This window comes from Gossypium hirsutum, chromosome A07 (genome assembly GCF_007990345.1).
Source record: "Gossypium hirsutum isolate 1008001.06 chromosome A07, Gossypium_hirsutum_v2.1, whole genome shotgun sequence".
Taxonomy (NCBI): domain Eukaryota; kingdom Viridiplantae; phylum Streptophyta; class Magnoliopsida; order Malvales; family Malvaceae; genus Gossypium; species Gossypium hirsutum.
In genome coordinates, this window is record NC_053430.1 from 90699114 (window position 1) to 90717159 (window position 18046).

The 18046-nt window shown below is 34.2% G+C and overlaps 1 protein-coding gene, 1 long non-coding RNA gene and 1 pseudogene across 2 annotated transcripts; all 3 read left to right on the forward strand.

Moving 5' to 3' along the window:
• Positions 1 to 1654: 1654 nt before the first annotated feature.
• Positions 1655 to 7217, forward strand: LOC107956238 (dynamin-related protein 5A-like; annotated as a pseudogene).
• A 3-nt stretch (positions 7218 to 7220) lies between these two features.
• Positions 7221 to 7874, forward strand: LOC121203231 (uncharacterized). The gene is made up of 2 exons (XR_005929873.1): positions 7221 to 7480; positions 7576 to 7874. It is a non-coding gene; the product is annotated as an uncharacterized lncRNA (long non-coding RNA).
• Positions 7875 to 9781: 1907 nt separating this feature from the next.
• Positions 9782 to 12239, forward strand: LOC107956237 (heterogeneous nuclear ribonucleoprotein 1). Its single transcript, XM_041116573.1, has 3 exons — positions 9782 to 10002; positions 10225 to 11419; positions 11882 to 12239. The coding sequence occupies exons 1-3, from the start codon at positions 9784 to 9786 to the stop codon at positions 11893 to 11895; spliced, it is 1428 nt and encodes a 475-aa protein (XP_040972507.1). The 5' UTR covers positions 9782 to 9783; the 3' UTR covers positions 11896 to 12239.
• Positions 12240 to 18046: the final 5807 nt, after the last annotated feature.

An 18046-nucleotide genomic window follows, 5' to 3' on the forward strand; every position in this document is an offset into this window, starting at 1 on the left:
TTAAATGGTTATCTCACTAGTGAAGCCTTCATGCAGCAACCCCTAGGTTATGTTCAGACCGATCCAAATGGGGAACAGTTGGTGTGTCATCTAACAAAAGCTTTGTATGGGCTGAGTCAAGCTCCACGGGCCTAGTTTACTAAGCTAAAGGAGTTTCTTGTTTCTATTGTATTTCTCACGTCCAAGTCTGATGCATCCTTGTTTGTTCATATCACGGTTGAATCCATACTCTATGTTTTGGTTTATGTGGATGACATTATTGTTACAATGAGTGTGACTGACAGTATAAATAGTTTTGTTCAGCTGTTACATAGTGAGTTCTCCCTAAAGGACATGGGGGATCTTCACTACTTCTTGGGTATTAAAGTCACTAAATCTGCCACTGGAAGTTTACACTTATGTCAGCATAAGTACATCAAAGATCTTCTTGATAAGAGTTCCCTGACCAATGCAAAGAGTGTTCATACTCCAATGGTCAGTTCATCTACATTGTCTAAAGATGAGGGCGAGCACCTTACTGATCCTACAGAGTATCGGAGTTTCGCGGGTGCTCTTCAGTACATTGTTCTAACTCGGTCAGATATTGCATATGCGGTGAATCGGGTGTGTCAATTTATGAATGCACCGACTTCAATTCATTTGGTGGCTTTGAAACAAATTTTGCGATATTTATGCGGAACTATTGATTATGGATTAGTTGTTTTCCCATCCGATCAGTTGTCTCTTGTTGGCTATACTGATGCGAATTGGGGATTGGATTTTGACGATTGTCAATCTACGACAGGGTTTTGTGTCTATTTTGGTGATACACCCATATCATGGAGTTTGAAAAACAACACGTTGTGTCTCAATCAACAGCAGAAGCGGAGTATCAAAGTCTTGCTGCCACCACTAGTGATATTATGTGGATAGTTTCACTGCTCACAGAGTTACGGATTCAATCTGTTGATTCCCCACTATTTGGTGTGACAATTCTAGTGTCGTTGTCGTTGCTGCCAATCCGGTTCTCCACTCTAAGTTCAAACATGTAGAACTTGATTTGTTCTTTATACATAAAAAGGTCGTTGATGGTTCGCTTGTTGTTGGTGAGGTACCAGCTTGTGATCAAGTTGCTAACATTTTTACCAAACCATTGTCTGTCTCTTTGTTTACTCGATTTCGTTCTTCACTTCGAGTCTTACCTTTTGGGAAGATAGGAGAATGTTATAGGTAAACTGTTAGTTGTTAGTAACAGAGTTAGCAAGTTGGTTAGCAGAGTTGTTTAGCAGAGGTTAATGGAATTAGTCATTCATTAACAGGATATAAACTCTATCTACATGTGTACAAAAGACTAAGGAAAATTCAATAAACAAACAATTCAGTATTTCGGTATTATCTTTTCATTTAGCATTTCTTGTTATTCTTGCTTCGTTAGGCTCGCTTACATGGTGTAACAATAATAAACATTTATTTATTTAATAGATAATAAAAATATATATTTATATTTGGATGTTAAAAATATTTAAGATTTTTATTATGAGATAGGACACGACACAATTAAGGAAAAGAAATATTATTAGGAAGGGGCAACGAAAATAAAAGAGAACCAAATTAAATTAACCTCCTCTAATCTTATTGTGCCTACTCTGAGATCTTACACCATGATCGATGGGCCCCACTTAAGCGCCCTTTATTCCGTTGTTTGGTTCATGGTAATGCTATTACGGGTGTAATCCATTACTGCCCTAATCGGTGAAATCCACCGATTTCTAATCCGTCCCTTTTGCTCAGTTTAGGTGCTGCTTCACTTTACCCTCCCTGTTTTACCCTTTGCCTCTTCTGTTCCCCTTTGCCATCAGGAAGGAGATTCAAGATGAGACGGATAGAGAAACTGGCCGAACCAAGCAAATCTCCAGTGTTCCAATTCATCTTAGGCGTTATCATGTTCTGATTCATGTTTCCTTTGACTTACATATTGGAAGGCAAATCTTATCGGCTGAAATTCCCTTGGGTTGGTGTCGTGAATCGCTCACAAGCAAATATTAACAAGAATGTTGATATGATTGCTGCTCGACGTAGAGAGCGTGAGTATTTTTCTACTACGCCTGAATATAGGCATCTTGCTCATAGAATGGGTTCTGAGCATCTTGCTAAGATGCTTTTAAAGGTAATCTATAGGGCGTTTATTTCTTTTTTTTCCTTTTTTTTGTACTTTTTATCCTATACTTTCTTGTAAAGGACAAGATGATACTGGGTTTAATACTATCTTTTCTTAAGTTGTATTAACTTTGTCATACTGGTTAATGTCTCAGCATTTGGAAACTGTTATCAAGTCTAAAATCCCTGGCATTCAGTCCCTTATTAATAAAACAATTGCTGAACTTGAAACCGAATTGAGTCGCCTTGGAAATCCTATTGCAGCTGATGCGGGTGTAAGTGTGCTCTTGTGTGTGGATTTTGGAATTCTTTGGCTATTCCACTTGCAGTTGATTATTAGTTATCAGCTCTTTAGTAGCTGAGAGAAAACACAGACACGTTGTTGAGACTGGTCTCACTCTTTTGGCTCAAGTTAACCTACCTATAGATTACCGGGGGTATGCCTTCTGTACTACCGTCCATCTTATCAATCGGCTACCTACTTAAGTCTTGAAAGGGCAGTCTCCTTGTCAAGTTCTTCATAATCATGAACCTACATATGATCACTTGCGAGTTTTTGGATGCTACTGCTTTCCGTATTTCGTCTGTTTACACATCATAAATTGGATTTTCGCTCTCAGTCGTGCACGTTTTTGGGATACAACTCCCAACATAAAGAGTATTACTGCCTGACACCAGATGGTAAGGTCATTGTGTCTTGACATGTTGTTTTTGATTAACGACGATTTTTGTTCGCTTCGCCTCCTGGTGTGTCCGTCGATAATAGCCCAATAGTTTCCACATATGTTCCTCTGGTTACGACTAGTGCTCAGTATTTTGATGTTACAAGGGTGGGAACAGTCAATAATGTACCATCTCAGCCTTGCTCTACTTCTGTTCCTTCACCGTCAGGTGCTCACAACTCCTCTGTCCACTAGAGACATCTCTTAGGGGTCAGTTCGAGACATCTCCTCGTCTCTTGAGTACTTCAGATAGCGGTTGTTGTTATGCTCAGGGACCTACTTCAGATCCCTCGGTTTCTCCACCTGTTTCGACAGGTAACACTAATCATATGGTAACTAGGTCTAAGGCTGGGATCTTTAAACCCAAGGTTCTTACGGCTGAGATTCATGATTATGAACCACGTACAGTTGATGAGGCATTAGCTGATTAAGAATGGAAGTGTGCTGTTCAAGCAAAGTTTGATGCGCTCATAGCTAATTCCACCTGGAAACTTGTTCCTCTACCCCGTGGTCTGAAAGTGATAAGGTGCAAGTGGCTCTTTCAGATAAAAAAACCCTGATGGTACAATTGCTCGACGAGAGGCTATATTTGTGGCGAAAGGGTGCTTCCAGGTTCCTGGATGTGATTTTAAGGAGACGTTTAGCCAGTGGTCAAACCTGCGACAATTTGAACCATATTAACGATTGTTGTTTCTCATGGGTGGCAACTTTGTCAGGTAGATGTTAATAATGCCTTTTTAAATGGTTATCTCACTAGTGAAGCCTTCATGCAGCAACCCCTAGGTTATGTTCAGACCGATCCAAATGGGAACAGTTGGTGTGTCATCTAACAAAAGCTTTGTATGGGCTGAGTCAAGCTCCACGGGCCTAGTTTACTAAGCTAAAGGAGTTTCTTGTTTCTATTGTATTTCTCACGTCCAAGTCTGATGCATCCTTGTTTGTTCATATCACGGTTGAATCCATACTCTATGTTTTGGTTTATGTGGATGACATTATTGTTACAATGAGTGTGACTGACAGTATAAATAGTTTTGTTCAGCTGTTACATAGTGAGTTCTCCCTAAAGGACATGGGGGATCTTCACTACTTCTTGGGTATTAAAGTCACTAAATCTGCCACTGGAAGTTTACACTTATGTCAGCATAAGTACATCAAAGATCTTCTTGATAAGAGTTCCCTGACCAATGCAAAGAGTGTTCATACTCCAATGGTCAGTTCATCTACATTGTCTAAAGATGAGGGCGAGCACCTTACTGATCCTACAGAGTATCGGAGTTTCGCGGGTGCTCTTCAGTACATTGTTCTAACTCGGTCAGATATTGCATATGCGGTGAATCGGGTGTGTCAATTTATGAATGCACCGACTTCAATTCATTTGGTGGCTTTGAAACAAATTTTGCGATATTTATGCGGAACTATTGATTATGGATTAGTTGTTTTCCCATCCGATCAGTTGTCTCTTGTTGGCTATACTGATGCGAATTGGGGATTGGATTTTGACGATTGTCAATCTACGACAGGGTTTTGTGTCTATTTTGGTGATACACCCATATCATGGAGTTTGAAAAACAACACGTTGTGTCTCAATCAACAGCAGAAGCGGAGTATCAAGTCTTGCTGCCACCACTAGTGATATTATGTGGATAGTTTCACTGCTCACAGAGTTACGGATTCAATCTGTTGATTCCCCACTATTTGGTGTGACAATTCTAGTGTCGTTGTCGTTGCTGCCAATCCGGTTCTCCACTCTAAGTTCAAACATGTAGAACTTGATTTGTTCTTTATACATAAAAAGGTCGTTGATGGTTCGCTTGTTGTTGGTGAGGTACCAGCTTGTGATCAAGTTGCTAACATTTTTACCAAACCATTGTCTGTCTCTTTGTTTACTCGATTTCGTTCTTCACTTCGAGTCTTACCTTTTGGGAAGATAGGAGAATGTTATAGGTAAACTGTTAGTTGTTAGTAACAGAGTTAGCAAGTTGGTTAGCAGAGTTGTTTAGCAGAGGTTAATGGAATTAGTCATTCATTAACAGGATATAAACTCTATCTACATGTGTACAAAAGACTAAGGAAAATTCAATAAACAAACAATTCAGTATTTCGGTATTATCTTTTCATTTAGCATTTCTTGTTATTCTTGCTTCGTTAGGCTAGCTTACATGGTGTAACAATAATAAACATTTATTTATTTAATAGATAATAAAAATATATATTTATATTTGGATGTTAAAAATATTTAAGATTTTTATTATGAGATAGGACACGACACAATTAAGGAAAAGAAATATTATTAGGAAGGGGCAACGAAAATAAAAGAGAACCAAATTAAATTAACCTCCTCTAATCTTATTGTGCCTACTCTGAGATCTTACACCATGATCGATGGGCCCCACTTAAGCGCCCTTTATTCCGTTGTTTGGTTCATGGTAATGCTATTACGGGTGTAATCCATTACTGCCCTAATCGGTGAAATCCACCGATTTCTAATCCGTCCCTTTTGCTCAGTTTAGGTGCTGCTTCACTTTACCCTCCCTGTTTTACCCTTTGCCTCTTCTGTTCCCCTTTGCCATCAGGAAGGAGATTCAAGATGAGACGGATAGATAAACTGGCCGAACCAAGCAAATCTCCAGTGTTCCAATTCATCTTAGGCGTTATCATGTTCTGATTCATGTTTCCTTTGACTTACATATTGGAAGGCAAATCTTATCGGCTGAAATTCCCTTGGGTTGGTGTCGTGAATCGCTCACAAGCAAATATTAACAAGAATGTTGATATGATTGCTGCTCGACGTAGAGAGCGTGAGTATTTTTCTACTACGCCTGAATATAGGCATCTTGCTCATAGAATGGGTTCTGAGCATCTTGCTAAGATGCTTTTAAAGGTAATCTATAGGGCGTTTATTTCTTTTTTTTCCTTTTTTTTGTACTTTTTATCCTATACTTTCTTGTAAAGGACAAGATGATACTGGGTTTAATACTATCTTTTCTTAAGTTGTATTAACTTTGTCATACTGGTTAATGTCTCAGCATTTGGAAACTGTTATCAAGTCTAAAATCCCTGGCATTCAGTCCCTTATTAATAAAACAATTGCTGAACTTGAAACCGAATTGAGTCGCCTTGGAAATCCTATTGCAGCTGATGCGGGTGTAAGTGTGCTCTTGTGTGTGGATTTTGGAATTCTTTGGCTATTCCACTTGCAGTTGATTATTAGTTATCAGCTCTTTAGGAATTACTGATGATTGAGATGCTTATACAGGGGAAGTTGTGCACAATTATGGAGATTTGCTGTCTTTTTTATCAAAATTTCAGAGAACATTTGGATGGGGTGTATGTATCACGTCTTGTTTTACCTTCCTTAATACACCTATCTTTAACATCATTCAATTTTGCTAATTTTGTTAGAGATTTTGTCTTGACTTTCAATATTGTTCACAGGCGTACTGGTGGTGATAAGGTTTACAATGTTTTCAACAACCAACTTCCTACTGCTTTGAAAAGGTTGCAATTTGACAGGCAACTATTAATGGAGAATATTAGGAAGCTCATTACTGAAGCTGATGGAAGCTGATGGCTATCAACCACATTTAATAGCTCCCGAACAAGGATACTGTCGTTTGATTGAATCTACTTTAGTTACTATCAGAGGTCCAGCTGAGGCTGCTGTTGATGCGGTATGAAAGTAAATTTTAGAAAAAATGCTATATCTGTCATATTCAATTTGGCATGCCAAGATTATCTAGTTTTCTTTTTCTTTCAGCATCAGTTCAGTTGTGATTCTTAAAAAACATTTTTTTTCTTTCAAGTATCAAGATTCTTGCTATCCTTTACTATTTAGCTGTCTTACATAAAAAATGTTGATAATTTTTAACTGCTATTAAGGTCTCGGTTTACTAGGGATCATGTTGGTCATAGACTGATGCTTCAAATTAGATTGATTTCATTTGTTACATTTTTCAGACTCATTCCATTCTGAAGGATCTGGTTCACAAGGCTATGAGTGAAACTCCGGTATGTTCCCATCTTTGCTTATATTGTTCATGTACCAAAGAAATTTTGCCTGTTATTTTTCTATCTCTTGACATTGAGTTTAGTATTCTTCAAGGTTTATAAGAGTCAACATGGTTTGGTTTTCAGGAGTTAAAGCAATATCCTGCACTCAGAGTAGAGGTGGGAAATGCTGCGATCGAGTCTCTTGAAAGAATGAGGGATCAGAGCAAAAAAGCAACACTTCAACTGGTCGATATGGAATGTTGTTACCTTACAGTTGAGTTCTTCCGAAAGCTTCCTCAAGATGTGGATAAGGGTGGCAGTGCTACACAATCAATATTTGACCGATACAATGACTCCTACCCGAGGAGAATTAGTAGGTTCATATACACAAAAAGTTGATGATGGATCTCAATTGTTTGAAACTTAATCGAAGGATACTATTATTCAATGTATTTTATTTCTGATAATGGGTTTCTAACAATGTATGAGCAGGAAGTACAGTTTTGTCTTACGTAAATATGGTCTGCGCTACTTTGCGCCACTCGATTCCAAAGTCCATTGTTTATTGTCAAGTCCGTGAAGCTAAAAGAAGCTTGCTTGACTTTTTCTACACGGAATTGGGTAAACTGGAGGTGAGAAATGTCCTCTCTTAACCAACTTACCGTCTGTTACTTATTTTGGTGAAATAGATGATCAGTGAATGATTTCTGAGAAATTTCTTTTGTAGCAAAAACGATTATCGGCATTACTGAATGAGGATCCAACAATCATGGAACGCCGATCCGCTCTTGCGAAGAGACTGGAATTATAAAGGAGTGCACAAGCTGAAATCGATACGGTCGCTTGGTCGAAGTAAGAGTGGGTAAATTTAGATCTATGGGGCATGGTATTGGGATCTGTTTTGTTGTATTTTCGTTAAAGCAATATATTTTTTACCATAATTTAGAATGCAAACATCATTTGTTGTGTATTCTGAGTTTCTTTAAAGCTGTATAATATGCAAATGTTTTGCCACTTTATCGCTTATGTGATTTTCATTCATTAATTTAAGCATCCGAACACATTTTGGAAATAACTTGAGTCTGACCCAAATACCTCTCGTTTTTTTCTTTTTTCTTTTTGCAATTTATTAATTTAAGCATTTTTGAGATAAATTTTAAAATTACTAGATAAATCCTCTTCCCATGCTTCGGAAAATTAGTCATATTTTGACTAAGATATTTATATTGGAATATAATGATTTGATTCTAAATTAGTCATATTTTGAATAAGATATATAAATATATAATAATTTGACTCAAGAAAATTAACTTGGAAGGTTTTTCGATATAATGTTCAGAATCACTCAACTTCTAAATACAATAATACAAACATGCAATAAATTAATACATGATATAAAAATAATATCAAAAATAATATGAAAAATAAATTAATACATGCAATAAATTAAAGCATATAAGCGATGCATAATTCAATTTTAACCAATTCAAACAATGTATTCATGATTCATATGCTAATTTCATTCACTATCTCATTTAGCAATTCAATAAAAACATGACATTTCTTTATTGAATCTACTGATTCGCTAAGTTTCCATATCGACCCTCCAAGCTTTTATAAACCGATTCGCATGGTCTTTTACATGCTACTGATAATCACATATCACATATATGCATTAGTAGTACTATTTCATATTATCAAATCAATTCAAATATCATTTAATCGTTTCAAATTTTATTATTTTAAATTATATTTTATAGTATTATATATTATGATTTTAGTAAATTCATATAATGATATTTACTATTAATAATTTTATTAAATTATATATTTTTATTAAATTATATTTAAAAATAATTAATTTAATTTATATTTTATAGTATCATATATTATGATTTGAGTAAATTCATATAAGAATATTAATTATTAAGAATTTTATTAAATTATATATTTTAATTATAATATATTTAATAATAATTATGTTAATTTATATTTTATAGTATCATATATTATGATTTGAGTAAATTCATATAAGAATATTAATTATTAAGAATTTTATTAAATTATATATTTTAATTATAATATATTTAATAGTAATTATGTTTAAATATGATTAAATTATTTATTATTGATATTAATAATCTTATTAAAATTTAAATAAGAATAACAATAATCATTTACCAAAACAAATTTATGCTAAGGGTATTCTAGTCATTTTAGTTTTTTCCATTATGCTATTACACTTCTATTCCATTCAACCAAACACAAGAATACTATTACGCCTCTATTCCATTACATTCAACCAAACAATTGATTTGCTATTACACATCTAATCCATTACACCTCTATTCCATTACGCCTCTATTCCATTACGCCTCTAGTCCATTACGCCTCTATTCTAATACAGCGAACCAAACGTGCTGTTAGTTTTTTTGCGAGATTGGGTGCTTGGGTTTCCTTTGATTTATGTGTTGTTTGTTGTATATGGATTTGGGTATTCCATATTTTTCTTAAATTTCCAATTAATCTCACCTTTGTATATCTAAGTGATATAAGTTTTGTTATTTCTTTTACTTTTTCATTCTTAAATTCTAGCTGAAGTTAAATTCGGTGTTAGTCAGTTGATTGATCGTCCAAGGATCTGTTTGTTTCTATTTTTGAATTAGAGAGAAAAATTTTATTTTGTACCAGTTACAATTCTGTTGTTAAAATAAAAGGTCTTGAATTGTATCTATAAAAGATACAACTTTTTATCTTCTATTGATAATTTGGTTCATCAAGAATGAATATTTTTGGTATTGGTTTTTTTATTGTTCTGTTTATGTTGCTATTGCAATGAAATGTTTATCTTGCATTGGATCCATTAATTAATTTGGCCATTTTATGGATTTATACTTTGTAGTGATGGAATGGCTTTTTTGAAATGTAGAAAAAGATGTTTGAGAATGGCAAGCTATTTATTGGTGGGATATCTTGGGATACCAATGAAGAGCGTCTTAAGGAGTATTTCAGTAGTTTTGGTGAAGTGGTAGAGGCGATGATCATGAAGGATTGGACCACAGGACGTACTCGAGGTTTCGGTTTCATTGTTTTCTCTGACCTAGCAGTTGCTGAGAAAGTCATCAAGGAGAAACATAATATTGATGGTAGAATGGTAGGTTGTTGACCTTTCAGCAAACCCTTTTAGAGTGACGTTATCTAATGTACTATTTGTTCCTTGATGCAAGTAGCTTGTGGAAGAAAGAGATGAAATTTTGATTGCTTATCAGAGTAACAGATCGATATTGTAATCGCATGAATTTGTATAATTCTCGTTTGTCTAACTAAATTTCAAAATTAGGCTAGGAGTAATGGTTTCATGCTTCCTCTTGTTCAGGTTGAGGCAAAAAAAGCAGTTCCTAGGGATGACCAGAACATTATGAGTAGAAGCACTAGTAGCATCCAAGGTTTACCTAGTCTATGCCGCATAAGAAAGATTTTTGTTGGAGGTTTAGCATCAAAAGTCACAGAGAGTGACTTTAAGAAGTATTTTAATCAGTTTGGGAATGTCACAGATGTTGTAGTGATGTATGATCACAACACTCAAAGGCCTAGGGGTTTCGGATTCATTACTTATGATTCAGAAGAGGCAGTGGACAAAGTGTTGCTAAAAAGTTTCCATGAACTTAATGGTAAAATGGTCGAGGTTAAACGAGCAGTAGCTAAAGAATTATTGCCTGGCCCTTGTCGTAGTCCCCTCAGTGGATATAACTATGGTCTGAATAGCGTCAACAACTTTCTTAGTGGCTGCACTCAGGGATATACTCCAAGCAATATTCGAAGCTTTGGACTTAGGATGGATGGTAGATTTACTACAGTTCCTGGTGGTCGAAGTGGTTTTCCTCCTTTTGGTTCTGGTTATGGAATGGGCATGAACTTTGAGCCTGGGTTAAACCCAAGTTTTGGAAATAGTGCAAATTTTAGTAGTAATATGAACCATGGACGGGGATTGAATCCTTACTATATTGGTAATGTAAATAGATTTGGTAGCCCTATTGGGTATGATGGAAGTACTGAAGGTAATACTTCCTTTTTTAGTTCAGTGACTCAAAACCTTTGGGGAAATGGGGGACTCAATTATAACACAAATGCTTCTAGTTCCAATGCATATATAGGATCTGGAAGCGTTAGTATAGGAGGAAGCGCCTTTGGAAATAGTGGAATTAATTGGAGTTCTGCAATTGCCAATCAAGACGAGGGGAGTAATGTTTCTAACAATAGTGTGCATTTCGCTTATGGAACTGCTGATGACAGCTTTAGGTTAGGGATTGTAGGGTATGGGAGAAATAATGGGACCAATGTGGCGCCAACATCATCATATGCAACATCAAATTTTGGTTATGATGTAGCCTTTACAGACCTTTATGGTGGTGCTTCAGCTTATGGGGATATAACTTGGCGATCATCAACATTTAAGCGAGATGGTTCTGGTTCCTTTGGCTATGGACTTGGTAGTGCCACTTATGTTTCAGGCAAAAATTCTCCCGGCTATGTCAGTAGTCATAAAGTTAATAAGAGACAAGCAAGTAGAGGTAATACTTCTTAGCATCCTGAACTCTATGTAAACGATTTTCAACTAGAGAAATTTTATGTTGGATGTTTTTAAGAAATTTCCTCACTAGACTAAGGTTAAATTACTTGACATACTTTTTAAATATTTTCCAAGTGGAAGTTCCATGCTAGATAAACTTCTTTATTTGATTTATATACATATGTGATTCTTCTATATATAGACATATTGTTTAGATACTACTAAAATCTTTGACATGGCAACAGTGATTGTGCATTTAGAATTGGATTCCCTTTGAAGAGCAAAGTGTTCTTTTAAGAATGCTAAAAGGATCCCATGGCCTAAGGCAAGCATGGTAACAGAGCATGTGATTGCATTAATTTCGCAATGATCTGCTAGTTCACTAAGAAAAAATTCATGGACTCAGTATATATAGGCTTATTGTTATGTGCATACTTACAAGTTTTTGTTTTCTTTTGTTCAGGAATCGCTACCTAGGATATTATTTTGATTTATCATAAAAAAGTATAGCTGAAGGTAACTTGTGAAGCAAGTGATCTATGAATTCTGCACATTTCCCTCATTAATACGTTTCTGCTAAAATAAGGTTATTTAAAGCTAACTGGAGTGCTTTTATTTTTCTTTTGAAGATCAATATATTTAGAGTTAAGAGATCACAAGGGAATTTGTGCTAAGGCTTGAGCTTTTAGTTACTTTTTCGGTTCATTTTTTGGTATCTGTATGACATGTAAAATCAGATTTTGGGATATAGTCAAAACAATGTATCATACATTACATGTAAGGCGGTGATGCATAAAGATATAGACTATTTTCCCCTTAGATTTTATGTTTTGTATTGGCTCTGGCATAGGTGTGGGTTCTTGTCAGGCATGCTTTTGTTTTGTTCTTCTATCATATAGAATGTGCTCGGGAGATTCTTGTCAAGAATTCTTGGTTGAGCTTCTTATTATGAACTTTCCGTGAGCTTTCATAAAACTTTTAATTGGTTATTCCCATAAACTTTTAGAACTTTTAGCAAATACTAAAATTTCTATTAAAAGGTGCTGGATATGTTGTATATATTATAGATTTTCTATATAAATAAATATGTTGTTATGTATGATATATTTGGGTAGTTATTTATTATATAAATAGATTTTGAAGTTGATGGCATGGCTCCTTCATCCTGGGTGTTGACAAGTCAATGCCTATTAACGTTTGGGGTAAACATGCCATCTCATCGATACTAAAATCTATTTATATAATATATAACAAAACCTAAATATATAACAACGTATCTATTTGTGTAACATTTTTTTATAATAACTACGGAAATATGTAACTATTACTAAAATTTTGTATATACATATACACACTATCTCAATCTCAGCTACATCTTAAGTATGCAAGTGTATGTAATTACAACAATGCTTTCAAGGTCAACTAAACTTAGCATGACACCACTTATTCCATTTTACTGTAAAATTATGATTCAAATCATATTATTATGATGAAGTCCGTTTTTACGGTGTTATTTTTTTCATTTTTATATTTCAACAATATTACTACTAATTTAATAATTTCATTAAGGTTTATTACATAAAAATAGCACACAGATCATTATTAAAACTATCAGCTTTTTAACTATTATAACCCAATTCTTTCATGTTCTCAAAACATATCTATTAACTTCATGCTATCATATATCACTAATATTACTATAAAATTAGCTACTTAGTAGATATATATCAAGAAGACAAATTATGCTAGCACAAATCGATTGTGCTACTCATTGTCCCTATCACTTTACTCTCTCGATGTTTCAATTTCGTCTTTAGTTACGTTTGTCAATTTTGATATAACAATAATATCGATTTTACATCAATAAACATATAACTTATAATTAAAACATATTTTATACTCCTTTCACTTTAGTCCCTTATAATTCTAATATTTGAAATCACTGTATCTTTCAATTCTTATGATCGAATCAAAATATGACTTCATATTTATTCTCTAGGAACTTCAAACTATCATTTTAAAACCTTAGAACCCAAAAGTTCTTATACTGTACACAAAAGTCCCTAACAACATATTAATGGCGACAAGGTTTAAGCTTAAATTCAATACCATCCACTACATTTCTCACATTTAACCAACATATATCAAACTTTAGCAAATAATCATCATTATTTCAACCTCAAACCCTATATGTTATTTACCATAGCATCTTGAATTAAATTACACAATAGATAAAATTAATCAATGGGTTGGTTAGAGTAAGGTTCCTACACGAAAAATCTATAAAAATTTCAATGAAAGAGCTTGTTTACCACCTTGTAACGTGGTCGGCCATGGAAGGAAGTTTTAAGCTATTTTTCCTTTATCACATTCGGTTTCGGAGGAGAAGAAATGAATGAAGAAGAAAACTCTTTGTTAGGCATTTATGATTAGTGACCCAAAAACCAGGTAAGGTCCGGGTCACCTACCCACGACCTAGATAGACCCCACCAGACAGATACTCAAGCCTTATGGCATGAAGCTAGCAAAGGTGTTCATAAGGGAAGCTCATGGACCGAGCTCACATAGGTCAGGAGGAGTTCGCAAGAGGAGCAGTTCTTTCTTTATTCTTATTTTTACATGTTTCTTATCAAGTGTTTGATAAAATGTCTGAGAATTTGAATGAGCCATTGCTAATATTATTCTTATTAGTTGATTAATTATGTGATTGCTTGATTAAGTTGTTGCCTATATTCGATTGGTTATTTTTATTCAATTATACCAAATCGCAAGATATACTAAAATTGATGACTCTAGTAAAACACTTAGGCAAATGAGATTGAAAGGAAAATTTTTCGTGTAATATTTTGGTATAGTTGTGTCGAGCTGTGAGACTGAGAGGAGTACCACGTACCTAAGTGAGACCAAGACGAGAGCCTGTTGGAAAAATCTGGTTTGAAAACGGTTTCCTTGCACAGCGAAAAATTAAAATTTTGAAAAGCTGACCCGGTTTGTGATATTTATAGCAATAAAACCTAACCGAATTCATACATGTGTTTTTAGCTTAATGGACATTTGTTGTTCTTGACTTTCAACCAAACAATCTTATCCACTACACGAACTATTTCGAGTGTAGGCTCGAACCAATTGAATCGAAACACAAAACTAGAAAAAAATACACTCTTTTATTTGGGGTGAAAACGAAAATTCTCTCTTCTTAATAGAACCGGTACAATTGTTATTATGGAAAAATATATTTGATAGTTGAGAATAAATTCTCTCTATTTTTCGACAGAGCAATAATTTCCTAAAGTTGTGTTAATAGCTCTACTGGTGCCATATATTTATAGGAAGGGAACGTAGAACCCTTGTTGAGTTGTAATGGTTTATTTCAAATAGAAAAACAACTTCCTACTTAAAGTAGGAGTGGGTTGGATAGAGCACCCTAGTATTCCTACTAAGGTTGTCGTCCCCTTCATGTTATATGAGGGGTTTTAGGTCTCTCTCACATCAGGTCCAATTACGAGTATTTCTTAGGCCTTTTGACCCAATACTCTGTAATGTGATTCAATCTAATTCAGTTTTTAATTTCCCAAAATAAACTTTGATATTCTATATTAAACAATTTTCTCATCCCTATTTTACCTTTAGTAAAATGTTGATGATTTTACCCCTAGTAAAATTTTGATAAAATATGTTTAATATTTCATAACTTAACATGTTCACTATGACTAAATGATTTATTTTCATTTTCGGGCTTCAAACAACTCAAACACATAAACTAATTCTTCTAGTCATTTTTAAGTAATCCATATAGAATTACAAAGGGATCATTTTCATTTCGAATTTTGGAAACCTACATTCATTTCCAAATGATTCCATTTTTCCATTTTGAAGAAGACCATAATCATTCCTGAATGTTTTCCATTTCTTGTTACCAATTCATTCTGTTCATTTTTATTCAAACTCGTAATTCATTTTCAGTTTCAACGAGCTAGCGGAGGGACCGATTGGACATATGTGATGAGTGCCCAAATGATTTATAATTAAGTTCTGGATTTTCACCTATTAATTATAAACTCATTTAGTCATTAAGTCATTCCATTATAGTATCGTGACTGAACTCTCCCTAACAACATACCGCTATGAAAGAAACTACTCAGTGCTCATCTAATGACCTTGTCATAAGTGTGTTACCCTCATAAGATATCCTTGATCTCTTTGGGATAATATTAATTCTCTCAATATTATCCTATTTTATCTCATGTTAACTGTTACATCTTCCTTCATAAAAAGTCAATATTGTAACACCCTTAACCCGTCTCCGTCATCAGATTAGGGTTACAGGGTATTACAAAACATTAGAAACAATTAACCACAAACGAAAACAATTATTTAATTTAATTTCTAGCATTAATTTAAATATTTCATTCATAGTATAAAATGCAATTACGAGCCTTAAACTGAGCCTATGGGGCCTTGAAAATAGTTTGAGAACATTCAGGGACAATTTTGAAACAAAATAGAAAATTTTGGAAAAAGTGTAAAATTTTGAAAATAGGGGTCACACGGGTGTGTGACCATGTCATGTGACATAGCCCAAGCCATGTGGCTTGAAAACATGGTCGTGTGGCCAACTTTGTTCAATTTGAAGTATGGGACACACAGTCGTGTCTCAGCCTGTGTGTCTGCTCGTGTTGGTATTTGCTAGAGGGTTACACGGCCATGTTGCAGACTGTGTGCCAGATTGTGTATGCATTCGAAGTTTGGTCACACGACCATGTCGCCAGGCCGTGTGACTTGCTGAGACCATGTAGTTCATCATCTACCTAAAAATGTAAATGGCACACAATATTGTGGCGTGGCCATGTGTGGCACACGGCCATGTGACAGCCCGTGTCCAGGTCATGTGCTTTACAAATTACCCCTAATACAAGCCAAATCAAACCTAATTGCTTGGGCACCAAACCAAACCAATTCAAAATACTTTCACATGATTAAAAAACATTCAAGGACATCAAAAAATGCCAAAAATTAATCAACCTAGGTGCCTAACCAATGTGCCCTCATTGACACCACAATTTATAAGCCAAAATGAACCAAATCAAACACTTATCAAGCACCAAACTCATTTGTATTTAAATTATCATAAGCAAATAGTTACATAGCTAATTTTCTACTCAACCATACTATTTATGTCTATTTTCAAGAATCCATAATTCCAAATCAAATTATCACCTTAAATATATATACTTAGAACTACTCAAACATTCCATTTCATTCTATACACATTTAAACAACTTATATATTCATCATCACAAACATTTAGTAAAAGACCTAAAGTATTTACAAATAATTCACTAGATCAAGGTACCAAACATATAAAAATAACCATAAAATATTACCAAATTAAGTATCAAATACAAACAAGATGGATAATGACGACCAAAAGTCCTAATACATGTCATTCATAACCAACTTCCAAAATAACTCAAAACATATACCAAATAAGAGATGGATAATGTGTATGCTCCGACTCAATCTACTAGGCTTCACGAAACCTACAAGAAAAACACGATACGTAAGCACGATGTGCTTAGTAAGTTCAAATACATATAATCATAACTTAATTAATAAATTTACTTTACATAAAACATACATGATCCTAAATCTCACTTATGTATTCAAAAATTCTTATTCACATAACAAACCTTAGAACATTGACACAATAGTCATCCAATTGATATCCTTTTCAAACTTTCCATTGTTTCGAGGATGCCATGGTATCTTTCAACCAAGGTCTTACACAATCCCGAAATGATGCCATAGTATCTTTCAACCATTGTCTTTTCCTTTTATAGTACGTCACGATATCTTTCAATCATGATCTTTCCCTTTTCTCAAATCAAGAAATCCAATCACCAATACATAGATATGTATTTACAGGTATCAATTTACACCTCGAAATCAAATAAATTACTTTATTTGAAATACGAACTTACCTAAATAGAACCAACTCCAACATGAGACCAACAATTACTTCGCTACTTTGGCTTTTCCGCGATTAACATTTGATTGGTTCGTTTCTTGATCTAAATAATAATTTTCATTCAATTAAATAATTGAAATAGCTTATATAATTAATTTAAGCCTATATCCCTTATCAATGCAAATTTACCAATTTACCCCTGATATTTTAACCTTTATGCAATTGAGTCCTAAATCCCAAAATTTATAATTTATCCACATTTAATCAAAATACTATCTAACTGATTCATAAATAGTCTCAACTCAATCAATATTTATCATAATTTCACATTAACTCCAACGAATTTTACTTTTTAACAATTTAATATTTTAACATTAAAATTACTAAAAACTATTATACAAAATAGGTCTATTTACCAACCAAGCTTAATATAATACCATGAAACTTCACAAACATCACTAATTCATCAATGGCATGATTTAAAACATTTAACAATTTTGCAAATTAACCTATGTACTAGCTGGATTAAGCTAAAACGATTCCAAAATCATAAAAATTATTAAAACATACCTCAAATACATGTGCATGCAAGGAAAATGGTTTAGCCGAACCGTCAATAACCTCCCATGGCGATTTCAGCTCTCCTTTTTTCTCCAACAA